Source organism: Psammomys obesus, unplaced genomic scaffold (assembly GCF_907164565.1).
Source record: "Psammomys obesus unplaced genomic scaffold, mPsaObe1.curated_primary_1811, whole genome shotgun sequence".
Lineage (NCBI taxonomy): Eukaryota > Metazoa > Chordata > Mammalia > Rodentia > Muridae > Psammomys > Psammomys obesus.
Genome location: NW_026596152.1, coordinates 3209050 through 3224465, shown reverse-complemented (window position 1 = coordinate 3224465; position 15416 = coordinate 3209050). Strand labels below are relative to the sequence as shown.

Below are 15416 nucleotides of genomic sequence, written 5' to 3'. Positions count from 1 at the left end.
ACGCTTACATAAACACAACCATCATCATAATGCTACCTGCAGCATCTTGATATAGTTTATAATACAAGTCTATCTTATAAATGATAGGAACGATCTTCCTCCCACATTCTCCTCCCCACTCCCCAACCCCCGCTGTAGTGCTAGACAGTACATAAATTCTCAGCAGAGCAGGACACAAAGCAAGTGCTACCGATGCTAGTGTTTCAAGCACTAAAACCGGAATCTACACATTCCAAATTCCGCAAGAAAGGAATCTGCTTTGATCTGGCTGAGACTGCTGCGCTCTGGGTGAGAGTTACAGGGCGATCTTTTGAAATTCTCTTTGTCTTTCATTTCTGGCAAAGAGCAGCACTGGATTTCTCTCTCATCTTTCTGTTCTGAGGGAAGGTTTTAGGTGGACTAGGGCATGAGGAGGAGTGGTGAGAACCAGAGACTGAACAAGCAGAATGGATCATGGGCCGTCAGAGACTGGCTGGACTTTCTTGGCTCTCGATGCAGCTGTGAGGCCCCTTCCTTAGGCAAAGATCTGCATTTATTACCTTTTCTATCAAGGATGTGCTGCTGCAACCATTACAGCCAGAGCTTAGCACTTGCCCTGTCCAGAGTGTAACGAGGGAGGGAGAAGGCTCTGGGCATCGGCTCTCACCAGAGGCCCCCAGTGTCAGGAGGCTGCACGGCACCCCACCACATCACATGAGGTGGTAAAATGACTTCCTCCTTTTTCATTCTGTTCTACTTCTTCCATCACAGTGTGGACAGCAGCCCTTTGGCACTTGCCATTACTTCATTAAAAAACCAAGAGGGCAGGCCTCCAGCACAGAGCCACACCATGCAGACTGTGTAGAGAGACGCTGAGGGTGCCGCTTTATGTCTGTCATATACACTTCTAATGTTTCCTGTGGCCACTTGGGAGGACATTAAGGGAGGATTGTGCCATATAGCTCAGGATGCCCTAGAACTCACCATGTGGTCCAGACTGCCCTTGAATTCACTATCCTTCTGTCTCAGTCTTCTACATACTAGGATTATAGATTTGTGCTACCACGGCTGGCTAAAGAGTAATAACTTTCTCTTTACCATGGTGTAGTATTTTCTTTTAAAAGTAAATATAATTATGAAAAAAAAACTTTTAAAAACAAATATTAAAAAAAACAAAACAAAGATTAGGTATGCTAGCATGACAAAATTAGTGAAGCAACAGGGAAATGATTCAAACTGGGTACAGCTATTTAAATGAGCATACCCTTACTGGGAAGAGGATTTGCAACTGTTATCATTGTACCCTGCAGGCCAAGAACGCGCTGGCCCACGCCCTGCAGTCCTCCCGCCACGACTGTGACCTGCTGCGCGAACAGTATGAGGAGGAGCAGGAAGCCAAAGCCGAGCTGCAGAGGGCGCTGTCCAAGGCCAACAGCGAGGTGGCCCAGTGGAGGACCAAATACGAGACGGATGCCATCCAGCGCACGGAGGAGCTGGAGGAGGCCAAGTACGGCTCCATAGGAGAAAAGACCCTAGAAAAGGCTCAGGAGAATGGTTCCCCTCCCCTCCTGAGACTCTCTCTCTCCTTTGTAGTTTCTTACGCTTTCAGAGAGTGCCCCCCACTCTCCTCTTGATGCAGTCAAGAGACTCAGTATTCCAGACTTGTGTGGAGTGCTACTGGCCAAACAGAACACAACACTTTATAGTAAACTTCTCTTGCATAAGTAGAACAAAAAGGGTAGCACGGTAAATGCGGAACCCAGTGGCCCAGCGGTCTGCTGTCAGCACGAAGCGGTAAGCACTAGGAAGCAGTATGTTCTGACACAATGTACCCTTGCTGGGCTTTCCAGTGACCGGCACAGTAGCCCTGCCTACTCCAACAGCCCACGGACAACAGTAAGACTAAGAATAAGAATAAAGCATGTCGCACAGCAGTGCCACAGTGGTTGCTGTGTTGCTAGGTGATGGGCGTTTTTCACGTCTGTCGTTGACTTGTGGGAGCGCCATTATCGCGTGACCGCACAGGGTTCCCACACTCATGTGTCAGGGCTCAGTCAGCCTCTTCCACACTGTCCATTCCCTTCAACCTGACAGTCACTTGCTGAAATATCCCGCCCTGATGACACAGAACGGCATATGGTTCTCCTAGGAAAAAGCTGGCCCAGAGGCTCCAGGAGGCAGAGGAGAACACTGAGGCTTCCAACTCCAAGTGTGCCTCCCTGGAGAAAACCAAGCAGAGGCTGCAGGGGGAAGTGGATGACCTCATGCTGGACCTGGAGAGGGCCAACACAGCCTGCGCTACCCTGGACAAGAAGCAAAGGAACTTTGACAAGGTCTTTCCCCAACTGCTTCATGGACATGGTGGTCTCAGTGGTAGCCTTTCACACATGTGTTCCATGAGGCTTGCAGCTAGAGTCTGGGCTCCTGGCTGGAAGATACGGGGAGTTTCTTTACGTCTCTAATGGTTCCTCAAAGGGAAATTAACTTTTAGTCAAAGCTAATTCAAATTCTGATGAACTTGTCATGTAGACTGAATATCTTTAACCCCCAGACCCCAAATTTGAAAATTTTGAGCAGCATGATGCTACAAAGGGAAGAAAATTCCATGTCCAAGTTCATGCGACGAGTGGTAGTTAAAACATGAAACGCTTAGCTGGGGAAATGGCTCAATGGGTAGAAACACTTGCCACTCAAGCATGAAAACTGGAGGAGGTCAGAATTGATCTCAGAATTCACCTGTGATCCCAGCACTGCCTCAAGATGGGAGGCAGACACAGGGGAATCAGCAGAAAGCCCAAGCGGCAGCTGGTCTAACATTCTCAGCATCTTCCCTTAAGGTGGAAGGTGAAGACCAGCATCCAAGGTTGCCCTCTGACCTTTGCATGTGCATAATGGCGTGCTTACACCTATCTTCACACACACACATTCTCTCTCTCACATGCACATCATGTATTCATATACATCCCCATAAAAGCACTGTACAAAATTTCTTATGACCGTAACAGCAAATGACACAAAAATGCTTTTTTTTTTTTTTTTTTTTTTTTTTTTTTTTTGTGGCACTGGGGTCTTATTGATATAAGGTCTCTTATGTCTATTCAAATTCTTCAACTATTCCGAAATATGAAAAACTACCCATCATATCCATGATACTCAGCTTATATTTTAAAAACCCAGCAGGGCACCTGTAGAGACATCAGACTTTGGAGTCTGTGGCCTAGGTTAGAGCCCACCTTCTTCCTTTGGTCCCCAAGGATGGTGAAGCCTTGGCATTACTCACAGCCCTTGTTTGAACAATCTCTTTCAAGTCCCCCGGGCTCTTCTGTTTCTCTTGTTTCCCATTCCCTTGCTGCAGGTCCTTGCAGAGTGGAAGCAAAAACTGGACGAAAGTCAAGCCGAGCTGGAAGCCGCTCAGAAGGAGTCCAGGTCTCTCAGTACTGAAATCTTCAAGATGAGGAACGCCTATGAGGAGGTGGTGGATCAGTTAGAGACGCTGAGGCGGGAGAATAAAAACCTGCAAGGTGAGCTCCCTCCAGCACACAGCTGAGTCAGAATACCCTTCTCCTGCCAATTCCAGCCCCGCTTAGACACAGCTCCCTCCTTCCCACGACCCTACAACTTTCTTGTCCATCAAGCCTCAAATTTACTAACGTTTCCTAAGGCTCAACCCTTCTTCATGAAAGGTGAAATGGCAGCTGATTCTTATTTTGAGGACTGGAGCTACCTAGTGAGCTGCTAAGTCCTCTGCTGTTAGAAAACAAGAGACTTGTCCAGTCCTCAAGTGATGTAGCAACCTTGAGCCTCTTGCCAAAGCTCCTAATGACTTCAGACTTCTGACCAATAAAATTAGACAGCACCTGTGTTTCCCTAACTCTCTGCTGGTTCTGAAAGACTCAGAGTCTGGTCCTTCATGATGGTTCTATATACTTAGGGTCATAAAGAATTCTCTTCTTGTTGTTCATTCTCTACATAGTTCAGGTGAGGCAACACTTCTTTGTCTGGCCTCCACTTCATCAGATCGGCTTCCCGTATTCTCTCTTCTGTAAATGCCATGAATGAGCTGCCATCCCCTAACTTGTCTGGCAAACGCCTATGCTATGAGCTGGAGCCTGTTGAAAGCTTAAATCAAGCCTGTCTTTTGCAGAAGAGATTTCTGACTTAACTGAGCAGATTGCTGAAAGGGGCAAAAACCTCCAGGAAGTGGAAAAGATGAAAAAGCAAGTGGAGCAGGAGAAGTCTGATCTGCAGGCTGCCTTAGAAGAAGTGGAGGCAAGTGTCTTGTCTGGCATCACATAGGAAACTGAAAGAAACAGCAGGCACCCACCCACACAGAGCCCTTCCTGCCAGGGACTTGGGGTCCCCACTGGGAAGAGCAGCCAGCCAGCCCTGGATCTGAAAAGCCTGGGCAGAGCCACTTTATTTTCTGGTGTCATTTATCTTATGCCTCCTTTTGAGAATAAATAAATAAATAATGCATTATTTATTCTCAATATCTTTTCTTCCTCTCAAGAAAGAAAGTGTCAGTCACCAAGCATTCTGAGAGATAGCTCTGTTTCATACAGAGTTGTACAGCCTCTCTGGCTGCCGGGAATCCTGTGTCATCATAACAGACCCAGAGCCACCTGGGGTCATGATAGGTCGTGGTCCATACAGAACAACCAGTGGAGATGTTTCTGGAATTTGGCTCATGCAGAGACTAGAACAGCCTCCAAATTATAGTCACTATTAAATATGCTACTCATAAAAATATTTACTAGTTCAAACGATGTTCTGCCGTTTTCAAGAAGGAAGATACAAATTTTAGTCTGTTAATAGCAGATACAAAATTTTAGTCTGACTTTCACTACTCTTGGGGTCATTCAGAAACCCATCAAATGCTCAAACCCCAGAGCATTGTTCTTTTGTGTATAAAGTGAGCATCATGATGCCATATTTAGCATAGTTTGTAAGAAAATGATCATTTAAGGTGAGGTCCCCAGGTGTGGTGGCCTACACCTATAATCCCAGCATCCAAGAGGATTATAAATTTAAGAACAAGTTGGGTTACATAATGGGCTACAGGAAGGAAGGAAGGAAGGAAGGAAGGAAGGAAGGAAGGAAGGAAGGAAGGAAGGAAGGAAGGAAGGAAGGAAGGAAGGAAGGGAAAAGGAAGAAAAGGAAGGAAAAAGGAAAGAAAGAAAAGGAAGGAAGAAAGGAAGGAAGGAAGGAAAATAGTGTTACTTACAAAATTCCTATTGCTCTTTTGCTGTTAGGGTTCCCTGGAACACGAGGAGAGCAAGATCTTGCGTGTCCAGCTAGAGTTAAGCCAGGTAAAATCTGAACTTGACCGAAAGGTCACAGAGAAGGATGAGGAAATCGAACAAATAAAGAGAAACAGCCAGCGTGCTGTGGAGGCCATGCAAAGTGTGCTGGATGCAGAAATTCGAAGCCGCAATGACGCCATGAGGCTGAAAAAGAAGATGGAAGGTGATCTCAATGAGATGGAGATTCAGCTGAGCCATGCCAACCGCCAGATGGCGGAGACCCAGAAACACCTGCGCACGGTCCAGGGCCAGCTTAAGGTGAGCACCAGCCGTTTTGGCAGACCTGCGGGCCCACAGCTCACCCTGAAGCTCTGTCCTCACTCCTGGTTTCCCTTGAAGGATTCCCAGCTGCACCTGGATGATGCCCTGAGAAACAATGAGGACCTCAAGGAGCAGCTAGCCATCGTGGAGCGCAGGAACGGCCTCCTGCAGGAGGAGCTGGAGGAAATGAAGGTGGCCTTGGAGCAGACAGAGCGGACCCGCAGGCTGTCCGAGCAGGAGCTGCTGGACTCCAGCGACCGTGTCCAGCTGCTGCACTCCCAGGTATGTTGTCTCCTCCACTCAAGTCTGCCCTGGGACAGGTAGGACAGATGCTTCCTCTCCCCAGGGAACTCCTCCTCCAGCCTCTACCTCATGTTCCCTGGGCGGGGGAGGGGTGCAGAGAGAACCTTGGCCAGGAGCTCCCCACTCCTCCCAGACTAGCAGTCAAGACCAAGCCAGGAAAATGTTGGCTCTTAATTGATAGAGCTCTGGGCACTGATCTATCAATTAAGACAGATTAAAATTTGACCAGAAATAGAAATGAAAGATCTTGCAGGCTGCATGCTTTAGGATTTGAAAGCAAGGAAGCAGAGAAAGGTTCAAGGAGAAAACACAGGTTTAAAACCCTTATCCAAAACACACAGGGCAGGTTTTTACGTGGGGCCAGAGGAGTTTCCCATTTGGGATGATTTGCATGTGTCAGTATTTGCATATGCATAATTAGAGATACTAGGGGTTGAGGACAGCTTAAACCTGAAACTCATTTCTTTATATGCATACCCTGAAGATGATTGTGACTATGGTTCATTGCATGAGGTTGGATGTAGAATTTTGCAGTTATGACACCATGATGCTACTCAAAAGTTAGATTATGGCTCTTACCTGAATTTCAGAAGTTCAAATGACAATGAGTGCTCAACCCAAAGTTTAAGCTGAAATATTAAGATAATAAAAATTTTCTTCCCAAAAAACTATTTTTGTTAATTTTATAAAAGTTTTAATGATACTTGATCTAAAACATCATAAGTGAGCACATAGAAGGAAAAATCAATTAAATGGTTAACGTATTCGGTTCTCTTCTTAGATCTTTGTGAATTACTTAAATGTTATGCTTTTATAAAACTCTAATTAATATTTTGCAACTTCTAAATTTCATTTAACAATGTCCAGAATATGTTTCTAAATCTTTAAATCATTTTCAATGCTGTAGTTTTCAATAGCAAAGAAAAAAAAAACAAAAAAAAACAGACTATGAAAGCTGAGTAATATGACTGCAAAAAATCCTTTATGGCTATTTTAGATTGTTACCAATAAAATTCTTTATTATTATAAAGACTAATTAATGTTGTCATAGTTAAATTTTTGCATCCATCTGTGATTATTATTGTCAATATCTCTGGAACAAAATAAATTTCAGGGCCAAAACAGTAAAGACATTTATATATAATGCATGTAAATTACTTCTTAACAAGGCTGTCCCAATTTTTATTCCCATTTATTGCCATATGAGGACTCTTCTACAAAGACCCTAGCTGTTAAATCTTCACCAGTTTTATTGTTGAAACATACATCATTGCTTTATTATTATTATTATTTTATTAGTTTTTACTTAGGATGAGATAGAACACTTCATCATTTGTATGTCTGTTATATTTCTTATGTGTTTTAACTATTTATTTTTCTTGTCCTTTTTTCTTACTAAATCTCATTTATATAAGAACTGGGACTGTTTTATATAGAGAGAGATATAGATATGTTTTCTAGTTTGTCATTACTGTTCCAATTTCAATTCCATGCATGGCATATTTTAATTAGTAGAAGTATTTTTCATTTTACATAGATGTGTCTATCAATCATTTTCTTGTTCCAATGCCTTTTACTGAATAATCTATCTATCCTCAAATGTTTGAAATTCTCCCTTTATCATTTACCCAATTTTCTGATGTACAGCTCTTGGCTCTGTTTCAGAACTTTCTGTTCAGCCAGGAATGATATTGTACCCATCGGACCACTCATGTGGAAAATAAGAAGTGGAACATGACTGTGATTCACCTCCTTCCCCACCCACGGCCCTCCCTTCCCATTGTTTTAAGTGCCCATATGAAACCTTCACCCGCAAATCTAATTTTTCTTGCAGAACACGAGCCTGATAAATACCAAGAAAAAACTAGAGGCTGACTTGGCCCAGTGCCAGGCAGAGGTGGAGAACTCCATCCAGGAGTCCAGAAATGCAGAAGAGAAGGCCAAGAAGGCCATCACTGATGTGAGCATTGTTCTGCACAGGGACAGCAAGCAGTGGGAGCCGAGAAAGGGGAATTTCAGACCCAGAGTATGGCAAGGGGGGTTTATCTCTTCTGAGCACAGCCAGTCTGTGGTGGCTTCCTGGAGAGACATCAGGGGAAACAGAGTCATTAGAGAGGCAAAGTGGGACATGATGCCGGGGAGGGGGAGGCTCAGCATGAGGCATGAAGATTGCAGCATCATCTGTGTGCTCTGGGTGGTGCTGGGTGGGTAGCACACTGATGTGTGCTGTGGACTGACCCAGGCCGCCATGATGGCGGAGGAGCTGAAGAAGGAGCAGGACACCAGCGCCCACCTGGAGCGGATGAAGAAGAACCTGGAGCAGATGGTGAAGGACCTGCAGCACCGCCTGGACGAGGCCGAGCAGCTGGCGCTGAAGGGCGGCAAGAAGCAGATCCAGAAACTGGAGGCCAGGGTGGGTGATTTGAGAAGGCACTGGCTTTCCTAGTGGCCTTGTTTCAGCCATGAACCAGAAGTTTAGATTTAGATGGTGGGAAAGCCATGCCCCACCCCCTATCTCTCCTCCCCTCCCCCTCTTTCTCTCCCTCTCTCTAACCAGTTCTTTCTGTGTAGAACTCACTCTGTAGACCAGGCTGGACTCTAACTCACAGTGATCTGCCTACCTCTGTCTCCCAAGTGCTGGGATTAACAGTCTGGACCAACATGTTCAGCAAAGAAGACATCTTTTAACATTCACTTCCTGTTGTCCATGTAGATTCATGATAATAGACACACACGCACACACACGCACACACACACACACACACTCGCACACACACACGCACACTCTCTATACACACAAAATTCCCCCGCTTTGTTGGGTAAGCAGCACTCCTTCTGTATAAAATATCTGTCTCCTGCTCCCAGGCTCTTCTTTTTCCATCTTTCCTATATGGATTTCTTCTATACGAAACTGCAGTTGTGGCATCCCACGGCGTCCCCAAAGGAGCTTGACTGGTGCATCTTCCTCCAAATCAATACACGGGGGTAACTTCTCCTCCCCCAGCGCCAGAAGGCCTGCACGCAGTCCTGAGCGAGTCTTTCACAGTCCTTCGTTTCCACTGCTGAGTGCTGTTCTGTTTACTCGGCCGCTCGGGTTTTTTTCTATGGATCTGGGTTGGATTATTTCGGTCATTCTTGAAACGGGCTGCACAAACACTTGACGTCTCAGGGAAGGGCTGCCTGGAGGAGGGTGTTAGAATAGCTCTTTTGTCCTGGGAAGAGAGAGACAATGGAAGAGTGGGCAGGAATGGGGAGGAGGAGGAAGAAAGAGGAGAGAATTTTCCCAAAAGAGAGCCCCATGTACAATTGTTCTTTCTTTGAGCCTCCCTAGAAATGTTGTCACTAGGCACATGGTTCCTTTAAAATATGCAAAAGTTTTTATTATTTATTTATTTTTATTTATTTGTCTCTCTGCTCCAAATAAAAAATTCTTCCCTTCTTTTCCTATGTATTGGAGTGTAGGCCCATCCTTTCCATGGACCCCTTCCAGAAGGAGAGGACTAGGTCCCAGGATACCTGCTGGTTTTTCCTAGCTTGGCTAGGAGCCTGCGGTCACCTTACCCTTGCACAAACACTTTAAATGCCTTCCAGTCCCAGTTGCCCAGCTTCATAAGCTTACAGAGGCCTGGAGAACAAGCCTGGAGGTGGGGAGATGTGTGCTAAGACCTGACAAAAGAAGATGGAGACTCTATTGAAAGGAAACCTGCTCGTCCTGGGAGCTTTCTAGGTTGCTCTAATGAGTCTCCCAGCATGGGCTGTCCTCTTCAGTGCTGTTGGGATTCCCCAGGGAGAGAGCTATGCAGTTGGTTGGGACCCCCACTCCCACTTGGATCTCTCTGGGTGATCTGGGGTGGCATTGCGATATTGGGACCACAGTTGATCTGCCATCCCGGTGGCTGCCCTCTTCCCCCAAGGCTTCAGAAAAGGCGAAAGAAAGCTATGGCACTGAGGCGATTCCTCACACTCTTTTCTGTACTTTGTCTTATTCTATCCACCTTTGAGGTGGGCTGGGCAGCCCATGCTTGACTCTCTTTAAATTCAACAAACGGCCTTGGGTTTGGACACATTGATCTGCCCACGTTCCCTACTGCCTTGTCTAATTGGAATGAAAACATCCGTAAAGAGACCAGCAGGTTTTACCTGTGAGGATAAGCAGGGTGGAAGCCCAGTCTTGTAGTGCCCTTGCCAAAGGATGAAGCCCCAGAGGAAGGGGCCTTTTTGCCTAGCCTGACTCAGTAGCCAAGTGCCTCTGCCCCAAGAGGGCATATGGCGATAATCTATAGAAAGCCACTCCATGGACTGAGCCTGGGAGGAAACACCTCTGTAAAACACAGTAAGGGAGCTAGGATGGCTAGCACATGAGTCGGTGAGAGAAAGCTAGGATCCTTGACCTCACTGCCCTTTTACCCCACACAGGTGCGGGAGTTGGAAAGCGAGCTGGATGCTGAGCAGAAGAGGGGAGCTGAAGCTCTGAAAGGGGCCCACAAATATGAACGCAAAGTCAAAGAGATGACTTACCAGGTAGTGAGCTCCAGACCCCTGGACACTGTTATGTGGAGCAGACCCCAGCAAAGGGGTCCAGGGGCTGTAGGTGTGTGCTGAAGATGCTCTATTTGCAGGCCGAGGAGGACCGCAAGAACAACCTCCGGCTCCAGGACCTGGTGGACAAGCTGCAGGCCAAAGTGAAGTCCTACAAGAGGCAGGCAGAGGAGGCTGTGAGTACAGGACGTTCCTGCGCACCTTGTCACCCAATGGGGTGTCCACATGAAGCCCCAGTGGGAGCCAGTGCCCAATTAAAATCACTCAGGAATCCCCAGGCCTGACTGCATCTTCGGGTCACACAGAAACACCTGCCCTTCCTCTCCCCTTGGTCTGTGTTTGTTGAATCTTCTCCTCCTCCTAACTTTCAGTACCTTCCCAGCTTCTCCCAGCCACCTCCATCCCCAACACGCATCTCTTTATCCCACCCTTCCCTGATTCACTCTGCCAGGGCATCTTAGCTCACTCTGCTGGCCTTGCATCATCCCAACTCTCCCTATGCAGGCCAGCCCACCTACCAGCTCCTGCCCTTCCACCCTGAAACACCTCATCCTAATGGTTCTCATCCCATGCTCTACTCTCGTGGCCCCCTGCCTCCACACCCAGCCTTCCACAGCAACACCCTCACGCTCCTTTCCGTCTCTGTTTAACTGCCTCCTGAACAAAAGGTAAAATCAACAGGAAAGACAGGAGCTGGCCCAAACCAGTGCTTTGAAAGATGTCCTCCAGGCTCTTTGGGTGTAGGGACTACAAATAGCAGAACAAATGGGCCAAGGTGGGAAGTAGCTTTTTCCTTATAGGAAATAAATTATGCAGACAGGTGACACTGGCCTGTGATCTCCAGCACTCCAAAAATGGAGGCAGGCAGATTTCGAGTCTGAGACCAGCCTGAACTACATGGAGATAAAATGTCTTTTAAAATGAAATGAAGAAAAAAAAAAATTCAGCCTGAATGGGGTTAAACTAGCTGCCTTCAAGGAATCCTCAGATTTTATAGCTAATGTGTTAATTAACTCTCCAAAGTGAAAGGGCCTCTATAGCAGAGCCCTTCTGCACTTTCTTGGCTTTGTATTTTATTGCCTGCAAAGAATCTCTCAAGACCAATGTTCGAATGAAGAAATGGCTGGTATATGGCCTCCCACTTTGCTCCCTTTCTTCCCTGCTCAGGAGCCTGCTCAGTTACCTTGAGGAGGAATACTGGAATCAGTTAAGAGTGGGGGGTGGTGCATATCAAATTAGTAGAGGTCCCAGTAGGAAGATACATAACCATAACAGTCTGTCCCAGATACATGGCAATTATCGGAAGCATAAAGCAAAGGGGTCTTGGACCACTGGTCTGATGCCTTCAGGTGCTTTGAGAGAACTCTGGATCTGGGTCATCTCTAGGTTGTATGGGTCGTATGAGAGAGCTATTGTACAGAGGAAGTTCAGGGACACATGTGATGACCCTTGGGAGAAGAACAAGAGAGCTGGCCAGGAGCCCCTAGTTAGCATACTGCCCTGGCTATGAGCAGACACCTCTCATCATTCTCAAGAGAACTCAGCTCATCTTCCCTCAACACTGTCAGTAAATCCAAGGCTTCCATGTTCCTGATTCCCTCAACTCCTCAGAGTCCAGAGTCACAGAAATGCTCCACAACTCTATAGCCTCCATCTTCTTTCCATTCAGGAGGAACAAGCCAACACACAGCTGTCCAGGTGCCGAAGGGTCCAGCATGAGCTGGAGGAGGCTGAGGAGAGGGCAGACATTGCTGAGTCCCAAGTCAACAAGCTAAGGGCCAAGAGCCGTGATGTGGGAGGCCAGGTAAGAACAAATACCTGAGGACAGCGTCTTCTCCACAGGTCCACCCACCTAAGGACCAGAAGACCAACCAAGGAGAGCTTGGAGGATGCCTTTTGCCATCCCCATCCTTATCTCTGGTCAATCCACCTACAAATGCTATTTCAGCATAGACTCCTATGTACTAGGCTCTTGCAAGAGGCCCAGGGGGACAGGCATGTTATGTTCCCCTCTCTCTGTAGATAGAGATGCAATCGAGGAAGCCCCTGCTTTTCAGATGACCAGTCCTGCCCCTCGCTGTCCGTAATTGTTTCTTTGTCGACACAGAGTGAGACAGAGCCATTCCTTAATGCCATTTTTCTGAAGTCCAGACTCTGCATCTGTTTCTCTTGAAAGGGGTACTGGGCCTCCCATGGAGTTTGACTCATTTCCTGTGTACAATTTCTTTTCTCCCACAGAAGATGGAAGAATGAGGCTCTCCTGAGGCTCGTTGCCATGGGCCACCTCCGGGAGAGTGGTGGGAGAACGTGGGAAAAATAAACTCTGTTGACTACTCAGCATCCAGGCTCTGCTATGTTTGTTATTGTGGGCTGAGTTTTAGATGCTTGGCTGCTTTGTTGTAAATGGCAAGAAAGTCAGAAATGGGAATATGGTAGAAAAGGTGAAAACCCAGCCTGATTTCAAGTAAACTTTCAGTTTCCACAAATATCTTAAGATAAAGACCTGGCTAGGCTGGGGCTCAGTGCTGGAGTGTTTGCCTGATAGATGTGAGGCTTTCTTTTCCATCCTCAGCACCACACACAAAAGAAGTAAAACTCAAACCAAAGCCCCTATGTCAGCCCACACCTGATGTCTGTTAAAACAGCGTTCACCAGAAAGATGAAGGCTAACAAGGGTTGGTGATGGCAGAGAGAGATGGGAATCCTGGTGCACTGAGAAAGTGAGTGGGTGGGTCTGGCCATCATGGAAAACCACGTGAAGTCACCTCAGAAAACAAAAGCAGTGCTGTGGTATGGCCGTGCAGTCTCCCCAGTGCATTTCTGAAGAAGACGAGATCAGGATCTTGACAGTGCAGTTGTTCTTCTGTTTACTAGATCCGGAGACACCCTAAATGTCTGCGCTGGATGAGTACACTTTAGAAATGTGTTATCCAAAGCAGTGGCAGCTAGGGCCAGGGAGATAGCTCACCGGGTAATGTTTGCTGACTCAACGTAAAGCCCAGGAGGGGTAGAACGAATCAGCAGCCTCAGTGCTGAGAGGAAGGAGACAAGAGCACCCCTGGAGCTTGTTAGGCAGCTTGTTTGCCCTCTAGCCAACCAGGGTCCTCCATCTGGCTCCACGTGCTCACATATACATGTATACAAACACACACACACATACATCACACAAACACATACAAAAATGGTGTCTCAGCCAGGCCCAGTGGCACATGCCTTATAGTCCCAGAACTCAGGAGGCAGAAGCAGGTGGATCTCTGTGAGTTTGGAGCCAGCCTGGTCTACTAAACGAGTCCAGAGCAGCCAAGGATACACGGAGAAACCCAGTCTGGGAAAACCAACAAAACAAAGCAAAACAAACAAACAAACAAACAAAAACAAAAATGGTGTCTCAATATGTAACGGATTATTCTTCAGCCTTTAGGGAGAAGGAGATCCTGCTGTTCCTGTTGTTTGTGGCAATGTGGCAGAGGATGCTATGCTAAGGGGAATGGACAGAGGGAGAGAGGGAGATTATAACAAAGAGGGGGAGAGGGAAAGGCTGACTCCTCGGGTAATTATTATTTTCTTCTTAGGAATACATAATTCTCACCAATTAGGTTTTCTATCTTCTCCCTAAACTAGTGCAAGGTTTAGTGGACCGAGATGACCAAACACTATTTGTGTCCAGGACAAAGTACAAGTTGGGTCCTGGAGACCAGACTCCCAGGCCAGTGCTCTGTCACTGAGTGACTCTGCTTTTCCTTCCACACTGTTTAGCGTCTGGGCCGCACAGCTCTCTGGCACCCACTTACAGCATCCTAGAAAGCAGCAGGTATCATCAAACCATTCACTGGCACCAGGCTGAGACTGGGTCCACTCACCAGCCCCTCTCCACCACAACAGAAGCTAGCTTGTCTCAGGTCTCTCTTGGGTCCGGAGCATCCTCCTGATTTTAGATTTCCCTGATTGGCTGACACAAGGAGGGGACGAGCTGGGATGGGATGAGGACCAGTATAGAAAGCTGAAGTAAGAGTCAATATTAAATACAATCCTCAGCCTGAACACTTACTTACATACTCTTACTGTGTGACTTTGGGTTAACATATGTTCTCTAAACTTGAGTTTCCTCGTTGGCTACCTGACCTGTGTAGTCAGGAGCATGGCCTCTGGACCATGCTTATGGAGATGAAGCTATAGGTGTTTGTGAGGCATGCAATGTGGGTACCAGGATTCGAACTCTGGTCCTTGTGACTGAGCAGCAAGCACACTGGCCAGCTGGGTCTCGCCTCCCGGAGTTCCATACTTCCCCACCTAAAGTTGCCCCATGACTTAATCCTCAGTATTTTTACACGCACAATAGGGTGTAATCCTTCACTTTAGAAGTTTGCTTTGAGAGGCAAATAAGAACGTGTAAGGAATGTACAAATGGGCGAGCTTGACATACATTAAACATTTTAATATTTTTATATCCTCATGGGAGGGGCTTGAGACTTCTCCCTAGCAAGTGTTGAGGTCACAAGACACAGGCCCAGATACTTTGACTTTCTCTACCAGTCTCCTGTGGTTTGAGGCATCAACATGCCATGCTTGTAGTCTGTGAAATTACGATGGAACCATCCCTCTTCGGTAGCCCAAAAGATGAGATCTGAGTTTCCTCTTCCCAGGTATCCCCCAATTCATCTGGGGCTCCCCAGGAGAAAGTCACCCCCAAGTCTCTGCACTGAGCTTCTGGTCCCTGCCTGGGCCTCTGTTAAAGGAAAAACAATGCCTGTATTCTTCACAAAGTAGTTGGTTTTCTTTTTGAATTTTTATTGATTATTTGGGAATCTCACATCATGCACTCCAACTGAACGTGTTCACTCCCAGTTCTCCCATGTCTGTCTCAAATGACCTCAGTGCCTCCGCCCCTCCCCCATCAAAAAAAAAAAAAAAAAAAAAGAAGAAAGGAAGGAAAAAAAAAAAAAAAACAAGTTCCACCCTCAGGGCCACAGAGCACAGAGGAAGACAATGCAGCCACTCCTGATGAGATTTGATAGACTAAGATCAGAAGGA

General features: G+C 46.7%; 1 protein-coding gene across 1 annotated transcript in view; it reads left to right on the top strand.

Moving 5' to 3' along the window:
* Myh13 (myosin heavy chain 13) overlaps positions 1-12686 on the top strand; it is a 49094-nt gene extending 36408 nt beyond the window's left edge. The window contains exons 30-41 of the mRNA XM_055594119.1: positions 1290-1486; positions 2129-2312; positions 3335-3500; positions 4124-4248; positions 5232-5540; positions 5622-5825; positions 7681-7806; positions 8089-8259; positions 10263-10367; positions 10466-10561; positions 12055-12189; positions 12624-12686. Of these exons, the coding sequence (XP_055450094.1) occupies positions 1290-1486; positions 2129-2312; positions 3335-3500; positions 4124-4248; positions 5232-5540; positions 5622-5825; positions 7681-7806; positions 8089-8259; positions 10263-10367; positions 10466-10561; positions 12055-12189; positions 12624-12638 (1833 nt within the window). The 3' untranslated portion in view covers positions 12639-12686. The remainder of the gene's footprint in view (positions 1-1289; positions 1487-2128; positions 2313-3334; positions 3501-4123; positions 4249-5231; positions 5541-5621; positions 5826-7680; positions 7807-8088; positions 8260-10262; positions 10368-10465; positions 10562-12054; positions 12190-12623) is intronic.
* The last annotated feature ends 2730 nt before the right edge of the window (positions 12687-15416 follow it).